The sequence below is a fragment of the Diospyros lotus genome, chromosome 5, assembly GCF_014633365.1.
Source record: "Diospyros lotus cultivar Yz01 chromosome 5, ASM1463336v1, whole genome shotgun sequence".
Lineage (NCBI taxonomy): Eukaryota > Viridiplantae > Streptophyta > Magnoliopsida > Ericales > Ebenaceae > Diospyros > Diospyros lotus.
Window position 1 is genome coordinate 13,569,902 of NC_068342.1, and position 21,894 is coordinate 13,591,795.

Sequence of the window (21,894 nt, forward strand, 5' to 3'; positions counted from 1 at the left end):
TCGGAAAGTCTATTTAAACATTTAGGAGTAAAACTTAATGTAATACTTTTGCATTAATGTATTATACACTTATATTGATTAAACGCACAACAAAATACACCAGTGTCGCAACAAATATCATTTCTAAATGTCGTGTAGTAACATTTCCATTTAAGAGTAGCTGCAGCCTGCTTCCAAGTACAAAATATAAGCAGTGAACAGAGAGATGATGTAGGGAATTAGCAAATGGACAAATAAACTTCACCTTATCTTACAGGAATTCAAGTAGCCCACAGATATATGCATATAATATGAGAAAGGGAAAAGGAAAAGGAAAAAGAAAAAGAAAGGAAAAACACATACCTAGATTCTTCCAAATAGGAAGCACAGTTTCATGGCCTTTTAGCTCAAGGACTCGTGACCATTTCTTGTCCTTTTTTCGTTTGAGTTTTGTGATTGTCTTCATTTTCTCCAAAAGGGAATAAGTTGTAACATGATTGATTGAAGATTTTGGTTCAGATTTCTTTCTAACAAACATTATTCAATATGATGCCTAATAATGTGCCCTTTAAACTTCTGTTAAGGGCCTTTTAACCAAAATTTAAGATTGCATATTTACTAGGATTACGCATACATGGATACAGGGAGCCATTGTTTACCAAAACACTGCACATAGAACCTGAAACTACGGATTACATTCAACATAGAGACTGAAGGAAAGGATGGGCTTGCCCAACAACAGCCATCGAACTTCTCAAACTGATTGTGAAAAATTTACATTATAGGATGTCTCTGGCGTACGAAGCTCCTCATCTGTGAGGGTTGGGAAAATTTACATTGATAAGAGTAGAATTGGAAGCAGTGGTGGAGGGAGGGGGTCCTCAATTTTTGACACTTAATTCATAATAATCACATAGAAATTTCATAAAAAAAAAAATAATGAAATGAGCAAAATTAATAATTACATAAAAATAGTAAAATTATTTGATATTGCCTCTCCTGAAATTTCATAAAAAAAATTAATGTACCTGGAAATAAAAAACAGCTTAAAAAGATTTAAATATTTTAAGAGTCAATGCTCAATGGATGAATAATAACTTGGTCACATATATTGAGAAAGATATGTTCAACAGTGTTGTCATTGAGGAAATTATACAGCGGTTCTAGAATATCTGAACATGAAAACTTGTAGAGGACAATTGAGCCAACCATCTTAATTTCTTTTATGGATCTTTACAGTATTTCCTATTCAATATTGTTGACTTTGCTTAAAAATTTTGGTTTCATATAATATAGTTAGAAATTCTTGTAAGTTGTTTTATTACTAAACTCGTGAATTGTGATATTCACCCCCTCCCCTCCCCTCCCCTTTCCCCACCCAAAAAATTTTGCCCCCTGCCCTGACTCAAATTTCTGTCGCCACCACTGATTGGAAGAATACTTGCAGTGGTGTAGGACTCTAGTTTCAGTGTGCTGTACCTAGTTGTAAGCTGTAGGGTGATGGTTTGCACATCAGATCGAGTTATTGGGTAAGACTCAAGCTCCAAGTCTAGTGACTTTATTTTTTGATAAGTGAGTATGCATTAGCTTACACGAAAATCAAACTCATCAATGCATATTTACTCTAACATGATTATGACATTATGTAATTGATGAGGAGCATCCTAATTTTATGAAAAAATATAAAAACACCTTTCATTAGGAGCTTTTCAAGAATGATACGTGATTAATTATATCTCAGATCTACGTTAAAACCCATGGGCAACTTAGATCCCAGATCTAAGATTAAGATTTAACATGGAGACATACCAAACCCAAATGAAAGACCCAATTCAAGGGACTGGATTCAAGCCCATCCTTGGATCTAGGCCCAAATCACCATTCAAGAAGATTAGTCCATGTGTTCCAATCCAATAACCGTCCATGTGACATGATCACAGTCAACCATCAAGTGTGCATTTGATGGTTCATATGGCATGATTGTGACTCTCCATCGGCCTCTAGTGTGCCTATATAAATGTGTGAATTCTAAGAGTTAAGTACCTCATTAATTGTATTATTATTGCATTACTTTGCCTTAAATCTTATGATTGACTTGATTGTCAAAGGACATACTGAGAGATAGAGCCCTATCATTCTTTTGTTAAGTTGAGCAAGTCTTCTTGGGTGTAGCAACGTGTATTTGTATAATGGATGCATGTAATTAAAATAAGTTCGATTGTAGAGGATTAGGCATATGACATATATATTGTAAACAAACTCGGTATTTGTTTCCAACCGGATATTGAATGAGAAAAGTATTTTTCTTCTTCTCTGTAGCTTCTAGTTCTTAATTCTGCTGCTCTTGATTCTTCACATGGTATCAGAGCGGAGATCGGAGGAAGTTATTTGAATCTGAAGAGAGCTTTACTCAGTGTTGTCGGAACGATCATAAGAGCAATCGCAAGTCTTCGGTACGCTTCTTATTCGTTGAATCTTTCTTATGTCTTTGATTGGGAATAGCATCGCGATAGGAGATCCGTTGCAAATTCACGCATCGGATCATCCAGGTATGATGCTTATTTCAACTCCTTTAACTGGTCTCAATTATAGATCTTGGAAAAGAGGAATTCAAATTGCCCTAGGAGCTAAGAACAAACTAGGGTTTATAAATGGAGAAATTGCAATTCCGGCTGAACATACTTAGGAATTTCATCTTTGGAAAAGATGTGATTACATGATAACCTCTTGGTTATTGAATTCTATTTCTAAGGATCTCGTAGATGCTTTTATATACACTACAAATGCTAGACAACTCTGGATTGAAATAGAAGAGCGTTTTGGAGAGAGTAATGGAGCTCTCATATATCAACTCCAGCATAGAATAAGCTCTTTCAGTCAAGACAATCTTTCTGTATCGGTATACTATACTCAATTAAAGCGGCTGTAGGATGAATTAATGGCAGTACGGCCATTACCAAATTGTTGTTGTGATGCATCCAAAACAATAACAGAATTTGCTGAAGAAAATAAGCTGATGCAATTCCTTATGGGACTGAATGATGGATACGACCAGACGAGAAGTCAAATTTTATTACTGGACCCACTGCCTAGTGTTAACAAGGCCTATTTGATGGTTTTAAGAGTTGAATCTCAAAGACAGGTGGTTTCAACCTTGAATGAAACAAATGAAGGAGCTGCTTTCTTTTCTAAACAAAGTGTGAATAATAAAAAGGATTCAAAGAAAGATAAGAGCAAACTTATATGTGAGTATTGTAAGAAGAATGGACATTTGAAAAATTCTTGCTTTAAATTGAATGGTTATCCAGCACAAATTTATCATGGATCTTATTCTTGAAACCGAGTTGCAAGATGCTAAAAGTGAATCCTTTCCTATGGCTGAAGGTTTGTCTTTAGAGCCAAATCAGGGTCTTCCTCTTTCCAATCCCAATCAGTACCGAAGATTAATTGGTCGCTTGCTGTATATTAATTTTACCAGACCTGATATTAGTCATGCTGTGCAACATCTTAGCCAGTTTATGTCTTCTCCTTGCCAGCCCCATCTTGATGCTGCTCTCCACGTAGTTCGTTATCTTAAAGGCACAGCTACTCATGGTCTTTTTTATCCTATTACTGCTGATTTTTCCCTTTCTGCCTATTGTGATGCTGATTGGGCTACTTGTAAATTTCCTCGTCGTTCCCTCACCGGTTATTGTGTTTTTCTTGGTGATGCTTTGATCTCTTGGAAAACTAAGAAACAACCTACTGTTTCTAAATTCTCTGCCGAAGATGAGTATCGGAGTATGGCTACCACTACTTGTGAGCTTGTTTGGATTTCTAATGTTCTTAAAGATTTTGGTGTTTCACCTTCTCTGCCTATTCCTCTCAACTGTGACAATAAAGCTGCTTTACACATTGCTGCTAACCCCGTGTTTCACAAGCGTACAAAGCATCTCGATATTGATTGTCATTTGGTTCGTGATTATCTTAAACAAGGTTTCATTGCTCCTCAGTTTGTTCCTTCTCGGTTGCAGCTGGCTGATTTGTTCACTAAACCTCTCTCTGCAGTTCAACATCGTTTCATGCTTGTCAAGTTGGGTTTGTGTTCTCCACAATCTCCAACTTGAGGGGGGGCTCTTGGGTGTAGCAACGTGTATTTGTATAATGGATGCATGTAATTAAAATGAGTTCGATTGTAGAGGATTAGGCATATGACATATATATTGTAAATAGACTCGGTATTTGTTTCCAACCGGATATTGAATGAGAAAAGTATTTTTCTTCTTCTCTGTAGCTTCTGGTTCTTAATTCTGCTGCTCTTGATTCTTCATAAGTCTCAGACAAGTCTAGGGCTGAGTAAAGTTAGGAATAACTTGGGGTCGAGGAAAACTAGCCCAATAGTACATTTCTTGGATCGATGTGGTAGTGATAAACTCCAAGACATCATCAGTAACAAAAGCAAACTATGTTATCAGGTAAAGCTCACTTACAGAAAGTATCACTAGGGCTTGTGCTTTCCTTGGGCTTAGTGGTGTGGTCATGGAAACTTTGCTTCTAGCATTGATCTATTTGATCTATATAACATGCTTAGAAGGAGGGGTTAATTACACTAATGCTAATTGAATTTTGCATTCAATTACTACTTCGTAATTGAACTTTAAAATGTTACCCATTACTTATTCATGTTTCAAAAACATTTTTCATCCCTCACTCGTTAGCTCACTGTTAGTTGGGACTAACGGTTATGCACACGTGTCAGACGGAAAACACATGTAGCTCTCGTTTATCGTTAATTGCAGCCAAGTAAGCAATGCACTCTCGTTTTCTACAGTGCCACTTTTATCCCTTTCATCTTCTTCTTTTTCTTCCTGGCTCTCTCAAGTCTCAACTACCATACACACACACACTTTCTCTCTTTTTGGTCCAGACACCATTCTTCCTCATTCATTCAACCCCAAATCCTTCAATTTCAAGTTAATGTAAAACCAGTTCCCCCCCCCCCCCCCATCAAAATGCCGTCTTACATTGCCTTCTTCTTTTCTTCCTCCACCAGTCGCCAAATCCTCCACCAACCATTCTTTCTGGTGGATTCCTCCCTGGCTCTGGCCACTCAACTGCCCCTTCTGCCTCTGTCTCATCCCAAATACCCATTCTCCTCTCTCTCACCGCCCATCAAATAGAACTCGTTTTTCCCATTCTCCTACCTCTCGTTGTTGTCGGCTAGCTCTATCAGGGCCCGCTTTCGGATATACTCGCTAGCATAGGAACATTTGAAAGAAGGTCTTTCTAAAATGGAATACAGAAATAGACATATAAAAAACTTTAATGATATAAATTGACTCACTTTCCACAAGAGCAACACTCATTCTTACATCATTTCTTAAGATTTTAAAAACAATACACTTTTCAAAAATATACAAGGGCGCCAATACAATACAAAAAGAAATAACCTTCTACACTGGCCCTACACGTCTAAATTGAACTTTGAGCCTCACTAGACTCCCCTTCTACCACGATTTTGCCCTTACCTGGAATGACAAAACAAGCAAGTGAGCCACAAGGCTCAGCAAGCATATATATATATATAGCAAGAGCAATAAAAATAAGATAGATCTATGAAGGCAAGCATAATATAAGAATCAATGGAAGACTACTACTCGACATTTAGAGACAGCTTTTGATCATGCCTTCTTCATCAATAATACCTTAATAATTGATATTTCTTTGCTTAACAACAAGGCATACATTTAAACTCATAGAATAACATTCGCACAATTTACATAATGGCATAATACCCTTTTTTTTCATACATGACTCATAGCACAAGAAGTCACATAGCACATATACAAAAGAGTGCGGATGAGCTGTCTTGGTAGGATATCCCCTTTTCTTTCTTTCTTACTTTGCGAACGAGCCGCATTTTTTGTCATGGCATGCCTTTAGGATATCCACTTACTTTTTTTTCCATGCAAAATAATAGGTGCATTAAGGTAATATATATATATATACATATATATATATATGCATACACATTCAAGCATCCTAACATACTCCACAACAACATGCTTATTGTAACGTCCCGTTTTCCCAGAACGAGCATTACCTCGAGATTTCGGGAATAATTTTTTTTTTTTTAATATTCTCATACACACAACATAAGCCTCTCGATACACATCATTTCCCGACAGTCCCGATCATACCTTCTCAGTATATCAAAATTTAATAATTAATAGATTAAGACAGGTATTATCAATCACATCAGCGGAAACAAGATCGAAACCTCAATGATATATAACCGACAATTCCTTTTACAATAACCAAATCGATGTTTCACATGAAAATATCAAAATATTACATAACCTCTGAACATCGTAATCATAGACAAAAACCTACGAAAACTAAACATAGCAGCTACATCTCGATGATATTATTTCCCTTGGCGCCACTGCATTCACCTGGAACGTTTGAATATTCCAAAGATATAGTCCAAATTAGATGCTGAATCATCTAAGTGAGAGTTTAAAAACATTTTCATGCAGATATGCAAAATTATATATAAAATCGATAAATCCCGACATGCCCCAGCCTAAGAGAATCCCACATAGCACTTAGCCCTAACTGGGGAAAATGCAATATCTCTAAAGGCGACATGACCATATCGACCCATTAGCAAACACAATCCTGCTTAAGAGGGACAATCTCGACATATGAACTCGGGAATCGTCCCATTGTCATTGTTAGGCTTTATGCTCCTACTCAAAAGCATTCCAAAACCTAACGCAACCCTAGACCCAAGAGTGTCACATCAGCACTATCCCCGAAATCCACGACACCTCGGCCTTAATGCTATTGCTCAAAGGAATTTGGGGTGGTGTCCACTCTCAGCCCCGCCACTTAAGCCAACAATTGGGGTGGTGTTCACTCTCAGCCCTATCACTTGAGTACCGTAGGGTGAAGTCCGTCTTAGCCCCGTCCCAAGTGGGTCACATAGCATTAACCCTTGGCACGTATTCCGAGTATTGACACTCGAGAGCTACGTCACAGGTTAACAACCCACGTCTCACATGGACAACACAACATGTCAATGCCGAAAAATCATAATATGCATAAAATCAACATCTCAATGTATCCAATATACCATACGAAATATAACACAGGTGTAAGTAATCATTTGTAAAACTATCCATAAACCTAGCCATGAGGGTGAACACTCACAGTAAAATATTCATATGCCACAAATGAGTTTTTCGATAGAACCACTCACCTTTAGGCGCAATTTGAATTCTTCTTGAAAAGCGCAGTATGCCTCGATTTGCGTGCCCGACCTTGATTCTCGTGCCAGGTGCTCTATAGTTTAACCTCGAGCTTCAACAATACCCTAGACATCATGTTTATTCAAAATTATATCAATATCTATTTTCCCCAATTCTCGTAATTTTCTTCCTATTTCCTCTATATTTCTCCCCAAAATTCTAATAAATGCCAACTCAAGGTTTTTTTTCGATTTTTCTTCACAACAATTCATAAATAAATATTTCCTAACTTCTAGAATTTTCTAAAAATTTTTCTATACTTCCTCTTATTTTTCATAAGCCTTATTTCCTTTGAAAATTACAAAATAACCATTTTCTCCAACATTTTTCAAAATTTTCTTCCACCATAATTCCTAATTTATTTTTATCAAAATAATAAAAAAAATTTCGAAAATACCTGAGCCTCCACGCGCCCTCACGCAGGGGCGAGTGGTGCTGCGCGTGGCAGCCGTGCGTGCATTGCACACGCCCTTTCTTCTCCGACGAGCTGGTCGCCGGCCGGCGATCGGAATTTGACCCCGACCACACCTCCTGGAAGCCCACCTTCAGTCGATCACGATGCCACCACTTTCAGGCCGAAAGGCCACCAGCAAGGCCCTCGATCGGGGGGTTTCAGGCGCGGCGCGGCGCGGCGGTCCGCCCAGCTTTCCGACCAGCCTTCGAAAACCCCTTGAACCAGCTTGAAAACTCACGAAAATCACCAAAAATGCTCCCCTCGCCTCAAGGATCAAAAGCCCCTTATTGGCTTCCCTCGATTCGCCCTCAAACCCGAGCTATTTGGTGCTTCGAATTCGGCCGAAACCCTTGGCTATTTATAGGCCAAAACCCACCCCCACGTGGCCGATTTCTGGCCAAAACTCTTCCCACACGCCTCCTAGACCGTCCTTGCCCATGCCCTGACGAAAATAGGCTGCCAAATCGTCGGATTTTCCGACCAAATCCGCGGCCAGATCTGACATCTTTGAGCAATTTTTTGAAAATTGCAGTTTGGCCTCCCTTGAACTTCCTTTTACATTTTGGCCCTTATTCTCAAGCCCCTGACTTTCCAACACCATCACTAAGACCCTCAAGATTAGTACTTCTCATTTCTCCTTTTAAACTTCCAAAAAATTACCGTTTTGACCTCCCTCGAGCAATTTTAAAAAATTACACTTAAGCCCGATTGATTGATTTGACCTCAAATCCACTCGATTCAACCTGAAACCACTTAAGGGTTGTTCTATACATCAAATATTAGTCCTAGACACACTTCGTTGATTTTTCGAATATCGTCTATAACAATTCGGTAATATGACCTAATTGGCAGCTGTATTTTTGCTGTACCGAAAATTGTTCCCGATCTCATTTCTTTTATCACTAAAAATCATAATTTAAATCACCCGTCGATACTATACTGTTTTCCTTGGCTATCTAGGGTCCGGGATACTCCCTCTGACTAATTCGGTCGTCCAAAGCTACATTAGTGTACCCTATAACCCTATTTTCCCCAAAATTCCATTTATGCCCTTTATCAAATATCCTTTTTATCCTCAAATTATTCCCGGGTATTACACTTATACTCACCCACTAGGATTTTTGGCCAAATCACATCATTTTCATGCATATAACTTCATTCGAATCAATTTATTGCTTATATATCTTATTTAATTGACTCGGAACAATTCGGATGAAGAAAACTCACTTTGGGAAAATTAGCTCAAATAGTCGATTGAAGGGATTGGGTAGTCGACTAAGGCTCAGTCGACTGACCAATTTCATTAGTCGACTAGAAAAGATAGTTGACTGAAAGGAACCCTTAGTCGACTAGAGAGACTTGCTTAGTCGACTGGACATCAAGCTGGCCTACAAACCCAAAATTTCTAGCTATTGTTCAGTCGACTCCTTAGCTCGAATAGTCGACTAAACACATACGAAACTGAAAACCCATGAACAACAAATACCGAAAACACCCACAAATAAAACCATAACCCCAAGTTGCCATTCCTTGAATAAAAGATAGGGAAAACAAGCCCCATAGAGACCAAAACAAGACTTAATGACACATTTGAAGGAAATCCACAAGGTTTGAGATAAAACACGGAACTAATACATTTAACTACAAGCTTTTAAAAACCACCATTAAAGAGATGATAGCAAGAGCTTTGATTAAATATAAGGATATACCTTGCACTAAAAGATAGCAGAAAAGGAGAATGAAGCTTGCCTTTTGATGAAGAAGCCAAAGAAAAGAAGAAGTACTTCAAGAGCTCAAAATCTACCTACTTTGAGAGCTTGATTGCATCACAATTAATGGAAGAAGAAGATGAAGGTGGGCTGTCGAGAGGGAGCAAGGAAATGGAGAAGAAGATTGAAAAAAAAGAAAGACATGGGGGAGAATGGGTTACACATCCATTCTCCGACCACCCCTTCCTCTAAAAATTTCAATTTTGCCCTACACACATAACATGCACACCCAACTTACTCATGTCCTTAATGGTCCTTTGTTTCTATTTTCCTTCTCTTTTCTCTTTTCTATATTCATTCTATGTTGCAAATTTCCATTTTACCCTTAACTTTTCCCACAAACACATAGCACATAAGCCCTCTTTGGCCATTTTGCATTTTCATTGCTTTTTTCAATTTCCTTATTCATTCATTTTCCACAATACACACACACACACATCTCATTAAATAAAACCCATATTTATACATGGCCCAAGCCCATTTAAAAGCCCAATTCATAGTAGACCCATGGAATTATTTTAAACCCACCACTTCCATTGGGCTTTTAAACCCTTGGCCCAAGCCCACTTTATAACACAATTTATGCTTTAATATTACACATATATATTAATTTACTCACATGCAATGTCCCCAAACATATTATTTCCCACTAACTTGCCTCTTAGACCATATATAAAATATTTTTTTATTTAACCTCTTTAACAACCCATAAATTATTTTTGACATTTATCAAATAAGGTCCGCATGCAACACACTATATAAAAATATAATTAACATCTACGATCCACTCAAAGGGGTCGTTACAGGCTCCCTCACCACATTTTCAATCAACATCTCCTCCCTCGTCCTCCTCGAGACCTCCCATTCCAAACCCATCTCTAGGAAGCTCGTTGCCGTCGTAGTCTCACTCTCCCTCCTCCATGCCGCGCTCTAAATCGCCGTTGCCACTTTCCTACTGCACCATATTAGCCATCGCTCTTTCTCCCACCTCAAAGCCTCCAGAACTGATAGCCTTCGCCTGGTCCTGCCCAACGCCACCCTGCTGCCATGTTTGGCAAGGAGTGCGTTGCTTACATGGCTAGAATTAACGGTAAACAAGAGTCACGTGTGTTTTTCATTTGACATGTGTGCATAACCGTTAGCCCCAACCAATGGTGAACTAACGAGTGAGGGATGATAAATGCTTTTGAAAGATGAGTGAGTAACGGGAAACATTTTAAAGTTCAGTTACCAAGTAATAATAAAATGCAAAGTTCAATTAGCATTGATGTAATTAACCCGAAATTACACTAACAAATAATCTAGCCAACTAGTGCAAAGTTTGCTCTTTATCATTCCTCTTCGAGAGCATATATGCCTCAATTTTTTACATGCATGCTACTTAAGTTTATAACATTGTGGTAGCCTCCAACCTCATATCATACCAGATATTTTGCTCAATTACAAGGGTGCGACACTCTCTAAAAGTTCCTTCCTTTGAGAATTTTATAACACACACCTCATAAGAATGATCAACTTGCAAAACTGTCTCCACTTTAGAAGTTGAATCTCAAAAGCTTAGTCAGTACCAGAGCAAGGAGTATGGCAATGTAGCAAAGCCATTGCATATCCACCATTGTATAATCTTTTTAGTTTGTCTGGAATTCATAGACCACAAGGTCCATACCCAGTTATTGATCCAATCCAATTTTGAGGAGAATTAAATGTCTATACAACCGCTCTATATATAGGCATAATTGACTATAAGGGTTAGTGCTTTGAGAGATTGATTGCCCTTGAATTTTGGGGTTTAGGGGTTGTTAAGTGTCCTCTGTTCTAAATCCTTTTGACATGATGACATTTTTTGCTCCTCCTTTGCCCATTGATATAGGCATCAAGGTGAACCAAGTAAATTTGTGTATATTTAAGTGTTTGATTGTTCATATATTATTATAAATTTGTGCATCCTGATATACTTGTTGCAATGATCATTATCATAGCAATACATAATTTAACCTTAACAGGTAGTATTAAAGCCGCCAATGAGGGATTTTGATACAAAATCAGAGACAGACAATCTATATCCACAATCAGAGCTTGCTTAGAAGAAAAATTTGCAGAAAAGGTTAGGTGATTAAACCCTAACATAATATTTTTTTTTATTTAAGTTGCAGCTAGCTGATTTTACATGATATATAGCTTGTTTAAACTGTACCGTGACTGGAAAGAAATTCCATAACTGTGTTTTTCATAAATTCACAAGTTCAAAAAAATTTGAATGGAATTGCTCACTAAATTTTTTTCCCAAGCTAAATGTACATAAAATCCTTGTTGTAGATAAGGTATAAGCAAGAACCAAAATGCCTACTGTATTTCACACAGCTACAGAGATGATATTAAGTCAAATCACATACAAGGTTATGTATTATTGCAAAGAAATGAAAAAACAGGAGCAAAACTGAAAATACTTACATTTGGCTTGTAGCTCTGTTTGTTCAAGACCAGCATTAAGCCATTTTGTGTGTGATCTATCAATGACTTCATACAATTTCTCAACTCCACCTCAATCAGAGGCTGTAGCAGGTGATCTCTGAATTGAGCATCTGTCTGACATTGAATAGATATCTCCAACCAGAGGATGAGATTTATCTCCTGCAAAGAACTTATGGACAACTCCTTCCAGTTCAATCCAACTGCACCCTGGAATTTTCTTTAGGTCTCTTTCTTTCATGACTGTCCTAACCTTCCTAACATCTTCCCACATTGCATAACCAGCATACATGTTAGAAAGAAGCACATAGTTAGTTGAACTACAAGAATCTAGCCCAATGAGATGCTTTGCCGCCATCTCCCCAGTGTTGAGATTATTATGATTCTTACAAGCAACAAGCAAAGTCCTCCAAACCACATCATTTGGTTCAACAGGCATTTCATCAATGAATTTTGTGGCTACTTCTATGTATCCTGCACGGCTAAGGATATCAACCATGCACCCATAGTGTTGGAGTTTGGGCTCCAACCTGTGAACCCTTTGCATGAGCTCAAAGCACATTATACCTTCCTTCACCAAACCAGAATGGCCACAAGCATTTAAGATTCCAATGAATGTGATATCATCTGGTTTTATCGAAAGCCTTTCCATCTCCATGAACAGTTCAAAAGCTGCTTCACCCCAGCCTTGAATGGCCATGCCACAAATCATGGCATTCCAATGTTCTACCCTTTTTCCTTCTACATCCTCAAATATACACATGGCATTTTCTATGCTGCCACACTTTGAGTACATATCTATGAGTGCAACACCCAGTTTTCCATCTAAGCTAAACCCGTGTTCCTTTATAAGACAATGTATTGCTAATCCTTCATCAATCTGTCCTAACTGTCCAATTGCAGAAAGAGCAATTGACAAAGTAGTCTCATCTGGAGATAACGTACTCTCACTTTTCATATCATGGAAAAGTTTCAATGCTTCCTTCCAATATCCAGTCTGGAGATACCCAGTCATCATAACATTGCAAGATATAACATCTCTTTCAGGCATTTTATCAAACAAGGCTCTAGCAATGTCAACGCTACCTAATTTTGCATACCCATCTATCATATTGGCCCAACTAATTACATCTCTTTCTGGCATCTCATTGAACAGAGCATGAGCAAGTTCAACCTTCCGGCACTTCACCAAGCTTTGGATCATCAAATTCCATGAAATCAAGTCTTTTTCAGGCATTTGTCCGAACAACTTACATGCAATCTTAAAACCATCAACTGATTGTGCATAACCACTAATCATAGAATTCCAAGTTATCAAATTCTTAATCTCCAGCGGCATACAATCAAATAACTCACGTGCCATATCAATCATCCCACTCTTCACATACCCATCAATCATCAAGTTAAATGAAACAGAATCCCGCTTCGGCATTCTATCAAACACCCGGCGAGCGAATTCAAGACACCCACAACGCAAATACAAACAAACCAAACAATTCTCCACAAATACCTCAGACCCAATTTCGTATTTCCTCAACAACCCATGAATCTGCATTCCTTCCTTAATCAAACCCATCCTGGAGCACGCTTTCATCACCAAAGAAAACGAGAACTTGTCTACACAGACCCCATTCTCAAGCATCGAAGCAAACAGGACAACCGCTCCTTCCGGGTCATCGCCGTGAGAATAGGACTTGATCACTGCGTTCCAGAGGAAAGGATCGAACTCGGTGGCCTTCCCGGTTCGTCCAGCGTGCAGCGAGAAGAACAGATGCCGAGCGAATTGAACCAAAGGCGTGTACGGGGAAGAACAGAAACTGAGGATGAGCTTGGTGGTGAGAGCAGCTTTGTTGATGAACCCAGTGGTAATGAGACGAGCGTGGATTTGGTTCACGTCGCTTTGGGTTTTGCACCTTGGAAGGAGACCAAACATTGGCAGAGTAGAGTTCCATGGCTGGTTTGAATTTGCGCAGACAAGCATTAATGTAAAGCTAATCGAGCCTGTGATGGACTACCACAGAGTTTCAAGTTTCGACATTTGAAGATGAAGGGGAAGATTCAGTTTTTAACGGTCCGCTGACGGTCGAGGGATAAGGATTAGGAATTGTTTGGCCTAAAGAGTCAGGGATAAATTCGTAAAATTGGATTAGTTTTTTTTTTTTTTTGTTTTTTTGGCAACTTAATTGGGTCCATTCTTATCTTTGGAAAAAAAAATAAAATTATTGAAAAAAATCAACTTTTAGCTTAGTTTTAATTTTGGAATAAGTTTTTAATTTTTTAATAACATACCATAATTGTCTTAAAATTTTAATTGTGGAACACCACTCTTTTTAATTTTTGTTAAAATAACTAATTAAATGATCCCACAAGAGAGAAAAATAAAATAAATTAATAAATAAACTGATAGTGTTTGACCACCATTGTTAGTCACTAGTAGTAGATAAAAATGAAACTTATAGTTGCTCAAGTTTATCGTCTTTATAAAGAGATAAAGAGTCTTTATTATTAGTTTAATAAATGAAAAAAATAAAAAAATAATAAAAAATAAAAAATAAAAAGAAAGACAAAGGGAGTAGCCTTAGAGTCAAAATCCTTAATGGTCATAGAGAATAAAGACTATTTAAGAAAGACGAAATAAAGACCCCATCCCATGAGTGTAACCAAGCAAAATTATATTAATTCCACAAACACCATAGTCATGACTTCAAGGGAGGAGATACAGGACTAATTGCGGGAGATCGTGAAAGGGCGATAATTCTAAGAGATACATGACTAGTTAAATTATTAATTTCTTGCCACCATATCATGTTTTAATTATTAAATTAATCCATCCTTTGTATAAAATTTTGAAAATTTTATTAAGATTAGAAGATCCATAAACCAACATCATGAAAAGTACAAACCCCAAATGACATCATTTAGCCCATTGAAAAATTTCGAGAAATCAACTATTAACTGTTATATTGCTATTGTGACACATTTTGGTATTTTTAATATTTCAATTACCAAATCTTTGTCTTTTCCTATTATTCATGCACCATTGGAAATCATATTCAGTGAGCTAAAACAAATCCAAATTTCATTTTATTCCAAGATTTTACCCTCTTGAGTTGGACATCACACAATCATTACTCGAACGGACATTATCTTTCCTAAAACATTCTAACGACAGGAAAGCTTAGATTACTTAGAAACTAGACTTCATCTTTCATCATTTTAAATTTTATCAAAATTTTTCATGTTATCCACAATTCCCAATAACTCACCGCAATACACTGATGCACAACCACCTTTCAATTCTGATTATTTAGACAATATTTATGAGAAAAATTATAATTAATTGTACAAAACTTTTTTCCTATACTTCTTACACCAAAAGTTCCACAAGACATTCTTGTTTCTAAAAAAAATATATTTTAGGACATAATAAATTAATAACAATTCCGTTCAAGCCCAAAATAATAATATCAAAACACTGTCATATAGCAACTAACACAAGCAAGATGTCTTTTCTACATAAATATAAATAGAAATCTTTTAACCAAGTCTCCGAGCTCTCAATCTCTCCCTAAGTATCTGAAAATGATAGACATGCAACCATAAGCCTTACAAACTTAGTAAGTTCAAGTAAACAAATTATGAAATACAACCCCCAAACACATCTTCCACACTTTTAGGATCTCTATAACTAAAGATGTTCGAACTTCTAAATATGATAATCCCTAACCTTACATATTCTCATCTTAACGTCTTACATATTAATTTATTATGGACAATGGTCCTTAACCTCAAGATCCTATTCCAATCTTTATTGACGTCAGTTATCTCAGGTATTCTCATCTTAAGATCTCACACGCATAGTCCCAACAAGTTCCTGATATTTTACTCTTGTGATTGATTTTAATGATGAAAACAACAATAAGTTTTATATCCTAAGTAATAAGTTAAGTATATGATTTTTTAAATAAAAATTAATTTTAAATACTTTATTAAAATGAAAACTAAATAAATTATAATTATATATATATATATAAATAGAGATTTGCAACAACTTATATTTTAATGATGATTTCCTTTAATATCATTTTGATGATAAAAATCAATTGAATTTTGATGATGAAATTATTTTATTAATATTTATTATCTTAGTGCTTTAAATTATTTTTCTATGTTCCATTAAACATCAAAATAAAAATTAATTTTATCATACAATTGAATGTTAAAAATCTTGTTATAGATTTCCTGATGACATTTGAAATATTATGTTTCTATTTGATCAAAATTGTTAAATAAAAATTAAATATAATACCAAAATATTTTGTGATAAATTTTTTAATGGCATTTGGAACATTATGTTTTTATTTGATTAAAAAAAATATTATTAAATGAAAATTAATTTCATCATGTGATAAATTTGTATTTAAAATATTATGATTTTTATTTAATTAAAAATGCTCCAAAAAGTTATTTTTTAAAAAGTTTAAAAATAAAACCAGCATTACTACCCAAAATTCGAGCCTACACCACTACTAAGCCTAAACACCTAAGTGCATACAAGGAACCACTTCAGCTAGAAGCTCTTTTGTTCATTTATGTACATAAAGTTATATTTCTCTAAATCTGCTGACTAATGTTTTCAATATGTTGATTAACTCATTTTCATCTATTGACTAACCCTTGAATTTGTCGGTTAAGTCATTCAATCTGTTAACTAACAGAATCTTTAAATTCAATTTATTGACTGATTCTCTTCATTTGTTGACCGAATTTGTCGCTGAAAGCCTTCAACTATTAGTTTTTTAAAATCCAATGGCTATAAACGATTAGATTTCTCTTGAAACTTGTGGGACACTTATAAATACAAATCAATGATAATCTAGAAGAGGCTAATGAATGGGAATGAAGTAAAATGAGTTTATAAATTATTGTCATACTTCTCAATTGTGTTTGTGCTTTCATAAATTTTTCTCAAAAGGTTTTGATCTTTATTTATATTTATTTATTTCAAGTCTTGTATTATTTTGAGAGACCTTATACTTAATAACACACAAAACCCTTAATTAGATTTTCATACATAAAAGTTTGTGTATCATTCAAACATTAATATTTAGGGTAACTATATTGGTATTGCTAAGATACAATAATGAATTTGGTTGACAAAAAACGTCGTCGTCGAGTCGCTTGAATCTGCAAGAAAGAAAACAGTCAGAGGGCGTGAGAGGATCCCTACGCAAACACTCCGATATTTAAGTCAGACACTAAGAGTAATAAAAGATTAAGAGCAGTATTTACACCAATATCAGAGACGTATATCTTCTATAATGAATGCATGCATATTTATAAAGAAATATGGAGCAATTCAAAATGTCCCATGATTAGAATTCTTGTAAATAATATTTATCTTGATTATTCATAGTTCGGTTAGAATCAGGATTGTTATAAATAATATCTATTTTTTTTAGATGATGTTTATCTTATCTTTTTGGTAATGAAATTATCTTGTGGATGAATAGTTTATTCTTTTCTGGAAAGAATTTTTATCTGTCAAAATTATCAGGTAGGATCCCTTATATTTGGGAAAATACTTCCGTGGAGCATTGAATCTTTCTGTGTACCTAGATGGACGGAAGGGGGGTAGCAAGCCCCTCGCGCGGGTCTTTGGCGGTAGCGGGCAGTGGTCTTGGCCGGCGGGCCTTTAGGCCGCGAGTATTTCGCGCTCTTCTCGTTCCATCCCTTTGGATTGATTTAATTTTTCTCTCTTATTTTGTCTTTTTCTACCATGGCATATCACACACACACACACATATATATATATATATATATCATGCTCAAATTAGGCAAGCTGACTCAAACCAAACTAATCTGACAATTGGATTCTTACAATTATCATCATCACCTCGATAGATATTTCCATTCAATAGTTTAATTATGCATTATAGATAACATATATGTCATGGTCCTGAAGTTAGCTAGAGACTGATGCCATACACTGTACATTTTTTTTTTTTTATGATGAAGAATTCACGATCACTATCTTTGTAGGTGTAAAATAGTTTTTATTTTTTTTTCATTTTTGCACTATAGATGGAAGAGTTTTTAATATGCCTTAACAATCTTATCACAAATCATGATTTAGACATCCATGGAATATGGGAAATATTATGTTAATTAAATACATTGGCATTTTAAAATGCAAAATGATATTTTATACAACATAGAAGGTGAATATTTTGTCTTTCCTGTTATTTATTATCTTTTTTATGATACGATACATTTTATGCTTTGAATAAGACACTTTTATATTAATATCCTTAAATATCATAGCATTTCTCTTCCAATTGATATATATATATATACACATATGTATTAAGGGGTAAGGCTTTGTGATAAGTTGACTTTTTGGGAGCCTTCCTTTTCAAGGTTTGTCATCCATTCATTTGTTGTCAAAAACAAACAAATGTTTGCAGACATCATTCTGAATTTAATTTTGGGCTGTTTTGTAAGCATGATTTTAATTTCCATTGCAAATGGATGTTCATTGACGACTTAATTTACTCAACTTGTTTGTAAACAAACTTATATATATATATATATTATGCCCTTAAAATAAGAAAGGCTCATAGGAAATTTACTTAAACAAATTAATCATCCTTATCTTGTGATTATTTTAATGTTCAGGTTGAAGTCATAGCCCCACCGAACCTGAAGTACTTTAATTGGTACTGTCGTACAACTTGATCTATGCTGCGACATAAAGGCTGCTGACTTACCAGCTCAGATAGCTACTGCGCGCCCATGGTTTTGAAGGCTCGAATTGTTCATTTGTTTCATTTTTTAAATTTTGGGAGGCCAAACTTAAAATTAAAATTGTAACTTTAATTAACCATCATTATTTACAGATGAATTAATTAATGTTGATATGCCAGTTTCTTTATCACCGTGACTGGGGTTAAGAGAGAGAGAGAGAGAGAGAGAGAACAAGAGTATTAATTAATTAATTAATATAAGCTGGATGCAGTTAGAAATTAAGCAAGTTTTGGTGGGTAACCAGCAAAACAGGCTTTATGTTAAAATTGGACAAAACCATTGACTTGCATAAAAAGGAACAATGGGAGATGTAGTGGCTTCATTGATTCGCTCAAGCATGACTGCAACTAATTAACCTATCAAATTGATCTATAATGTATGTTTCGATTGAGTTATAAACAAACCAATTAGAAGTTAGGTTTTGTACATGCATGGTAAATAATCACTTTTCCTAGCTATTTCTTTTGCATTTGAACAAAGGGAGATGATGATCAGGTGTGCAGTTTGATTTGGATGACAGTTTCATGGCATTTGTTCATTTTAGTTTTTAGTATTTGTTGAAAAAATAATTTGAACTTGATTAATGCATCGCGGTTTTATGTAAGCTAAAGATAAAAATATGAACACATGTTTGGTAACACCGACTAATGAATATTGTACACTAATGTTATGAGTTCATATTAATTAATATAATTTTGAATTACTTTGTTTTTTTTTTTTTTTTCAAACCTAACATAATTTTTGTATCATGCATGAACTCATATAAAATGAATATTTTCGGCACATAATTTTTATATAATTTTTTTTTTTTTTTTTTTTACTCATGAAGTTAGGTATGCCACAATAACTCGCTAATAACAATTATAGATTCTCACATATTATATGAAATATCTAACGATACCTCCTTTTACATATAATAACATGTATTATTTATTAATTCATATTCACTTTTATAACGTGAAATGTAAGAAATAGTATTTGAGACTCAAGATAGTTCAAATTAAAATCTCCAATTTTGCCAATACTTATGGCCTATATATTAATAAATTGCAACCCTAAATCCTAAAGACGATATATGTATCTTAATTAGTCATTGCTGATGATCTCTTGACATCTCATGCATGTTTGCATGTGCTATAAGCAAACCTCCATGACAAAAGTAATTATAACTTCAACCCCAGCCATTCGTGCTGATCTCAGATTGATTTGTACTTCTTATTTGATGTCTTTCTCTTTAGTTAATTATATTTAATTTAGTGACGACTGATAAGACAAAAAAAATAGATAAAAATCATATGATTATATTATACTGTTCTCTCATCTACACGTTTTATAATTGTAAATGCTTACAAAAAAATGTCAACTCTTTGCAGAGGCATTCGTTTGTTTGTAATATTCTCTTCATTAAAACTATATAAAAACACAAGCCAAACACCTCAACCAAACCCCCCATTCATGCTTATTCCCAACAAAGAAGAAGAAGAAGAAGCAAGCAAGAAGAGATGAAGTTAGTCTGGTCGCCTGAACGAGCTTCAAAAGCTTATATTGACACTGTTAAATCTGTAAGTACCATTCGGACTTCACCCCTCAACACGCAACTAACTGTTAAATTAATTAATTGTTTTCACAACTACTTCTGTTTCAGTTTTCCATGTTTAATTTCATCAGAAACCTAGTTTTGGAAGTTCATCATCTCGATCTATATATATATATATTTATGTATGTATGTGTGTATCAAAACACTTTTTTGGAATGATTTTTGTTTTGGGTGTATGTATTTTGAAGTCGAGGTATTTGCAAAATAGTTTCCAGACATGTTTCATGGGGTTCTGGTTACTGTTTGATTCGTGATGAAGAGCAACGTTGATGTTTCTTTCTCAGTTCATGACTCTATTTTGCCCTAAATTTCATGCAGTGTGAACTTGATCTCCAGCAATCCGGCGAGAGCGAGCTGATATCCGCCCTGGCCGGCGGCTGGAACGCGAAGATGATCGTGGAGGCGTGCTCACATGGCGGCGCGGGGGCGACAAGCGTGGGACTAGCCATCGCGGCCCACCACACGGGCGGCCGATACATTTGCATGGTACCGGACGAAAGCACAAGACAAGACTACCTCAACGCCGTGAATTCCGCCGGGGTGTCGCCGCCGCCGGAAGTGGTGGTCGGCCCGGCCGAAGAGGCGGTGGCGGAGCTAGTGGGAATCGATTTTCTGTTGGTGGATGGGCGGTGCAAGGGGTTTGGCCGGTTGATTAGGCTTGCAAAGTTAAGCCATAGAGGGGCGGTTCTGGTCTGCCGGAGAACGGTGGCTGGGTTTCGGTGGGGTGGGGTTCTTGGTAGCACGACACGCATCGTGAGATCAGTGGAGCTGCCGGTGGGAGAGGGATTGGATATTGCTTACGCAGCGGGTAACACTAACAGTGGGTCCACGAAGAGCAACCGTCGTTGGATCAAACATGTTGATCAAAAATCAGGAGAGGAGCACCTGATCCGAGGGTGATTTTCAGTTTTGAGCTGTTGAATTGGTTGAGATACCATATCTTCGACTGTAATTTTTTTTTTTATATAATAATAAATTAATAATTTACTGTAAATTGAGAGATCTTTTATCGGGTTTGCCGGACATAAAAATGTAGGGAGAGGGAGAGCTCATGCCCCATTTGAAGTTGTTTGCATGAGCCTCCTCGCTCATGTGAGCCCTCTCTAATGTTGTTTGACGCAGATAAGATAATAATTTTATCTTTTATAAATATTGAACGGAATGATGTAATTTATTAAAGATCATATCATATGAAAAAATATTTGTTACAGTAATTTAAAAATATTTGTTGCATGGAACCATATGGATTGGGCCAAGATTAGGGCTCCGCACTGCCCGCATGTGTCAATAAGCATGAGCGATGGTAATTCATCCCTCTAGACTGACTACATCTATATGGATCATTCCATCATTATTTAGTGAGAAATGCGACCCCAGCAATCCAACACTTACAACATCATCTATATCTATAGATGAATACATTAATGAACTACCATGAAAACATGCACAAGATTGTAAGTTTAATTTTTTTACATAATAATTTTAATGTTAACAAAATACTGGACAACATTCTAAAAATGGAATTAT

At 36.0% G+C, this 21,894-nt stretch overlaps 2 protein-coding genes across 6 annotated transcripts; one reads left to right on the plus strand and one right to left on the minus strand.

Moving 5' to 3' along the window:
• Positions 1 to 25: 25 nt before the first annotated feature.
• LOC127800987 (pentatricopeptide repeat-containing protein At2g45350, chloroplastic) lies at positions 26 to 14,031 on the minus strand. 5 transcript variants are annotated; one of them, XM_052335718.1, is made up of 2 exons: positions 11,946 to 14,031; positions 26 to 167 (listed from the first exon to the last, which is right to left on the minus strand). In XM_052335718.1, exon 1 carries the CDS (start codon positions 13,942 to 13,944, stop codon positions 12,037 to 12,039), a length of 1,908 nt encoding a protein of 635 aa, XP_052191678.1. In that variant the 5' UTR covers positions 13,945 to 14,031; the 3' UTR covers positions 26 to 167; positions 11,946 to 12,036. The 5 variants fall into 5 exon arrangements, with proteins under 5 accessions (XP_052191678.1, XP_052191679.1, XP_052191677.1 ...); XM_052335719.1 differs by lacking the exon at positions 26 to 167 and adding an exon at positions 421 to 439; XM_052335717.1 differs by lacking the exon at positions 26 to 167 and adding an exon at positions 493 to 792.
• Positions 14,032 to 20,188: 6,157 nt separating this feature from the next.
• Positions 20,189 to 21,545, plus strand: LOC127802545 (uncharacterized). The gene is made up of 2 exons (XM_052338396.1): positions 20,189 to 20,332; positions 20,686 to 21,545. Exons 1-2 carry the CDS (start codon positions 20,273 to 20,275, stop codon positions 21,265 to 21,267), a joined length of 642 nt encoding a protein of 213 aa, XP_052194356.1. The 5' UTR covers positions 20,189 to 20,272; the 3' UTR covers positions 21,268 to 21,545.
• The last annotated feature ends 349 nt before the right edge of the window (positions 21,546 to 21,894 follow it).

What these genes read in the sequence shown, in the direction of transcription:
- LOC127800987 (XM_052335718.1), bottom strand. Translation starts at nt 13,944, where the DNA reads ATGCTTGTCTGCGCAAATTCAAACCAGCCATGGAACTCTACTCTGCCA.
- LOC127802545 (XM_052338396.1), top strand. Translation starts at nt 20,273, where the DNA reads ATGAAGTTAGTCTGGTCGCCTGAACGAGCTTCAAAAGCTTATATTGAC. An exon ending in ATATTGACACTGTTAAATCT is followed by an intron (nt 20,333 to 20,685) that starts GTAAGTACCATT and finishes AATTTCATGCAG; the next exon opens with TGTGAACTTGATCTCCAGCA.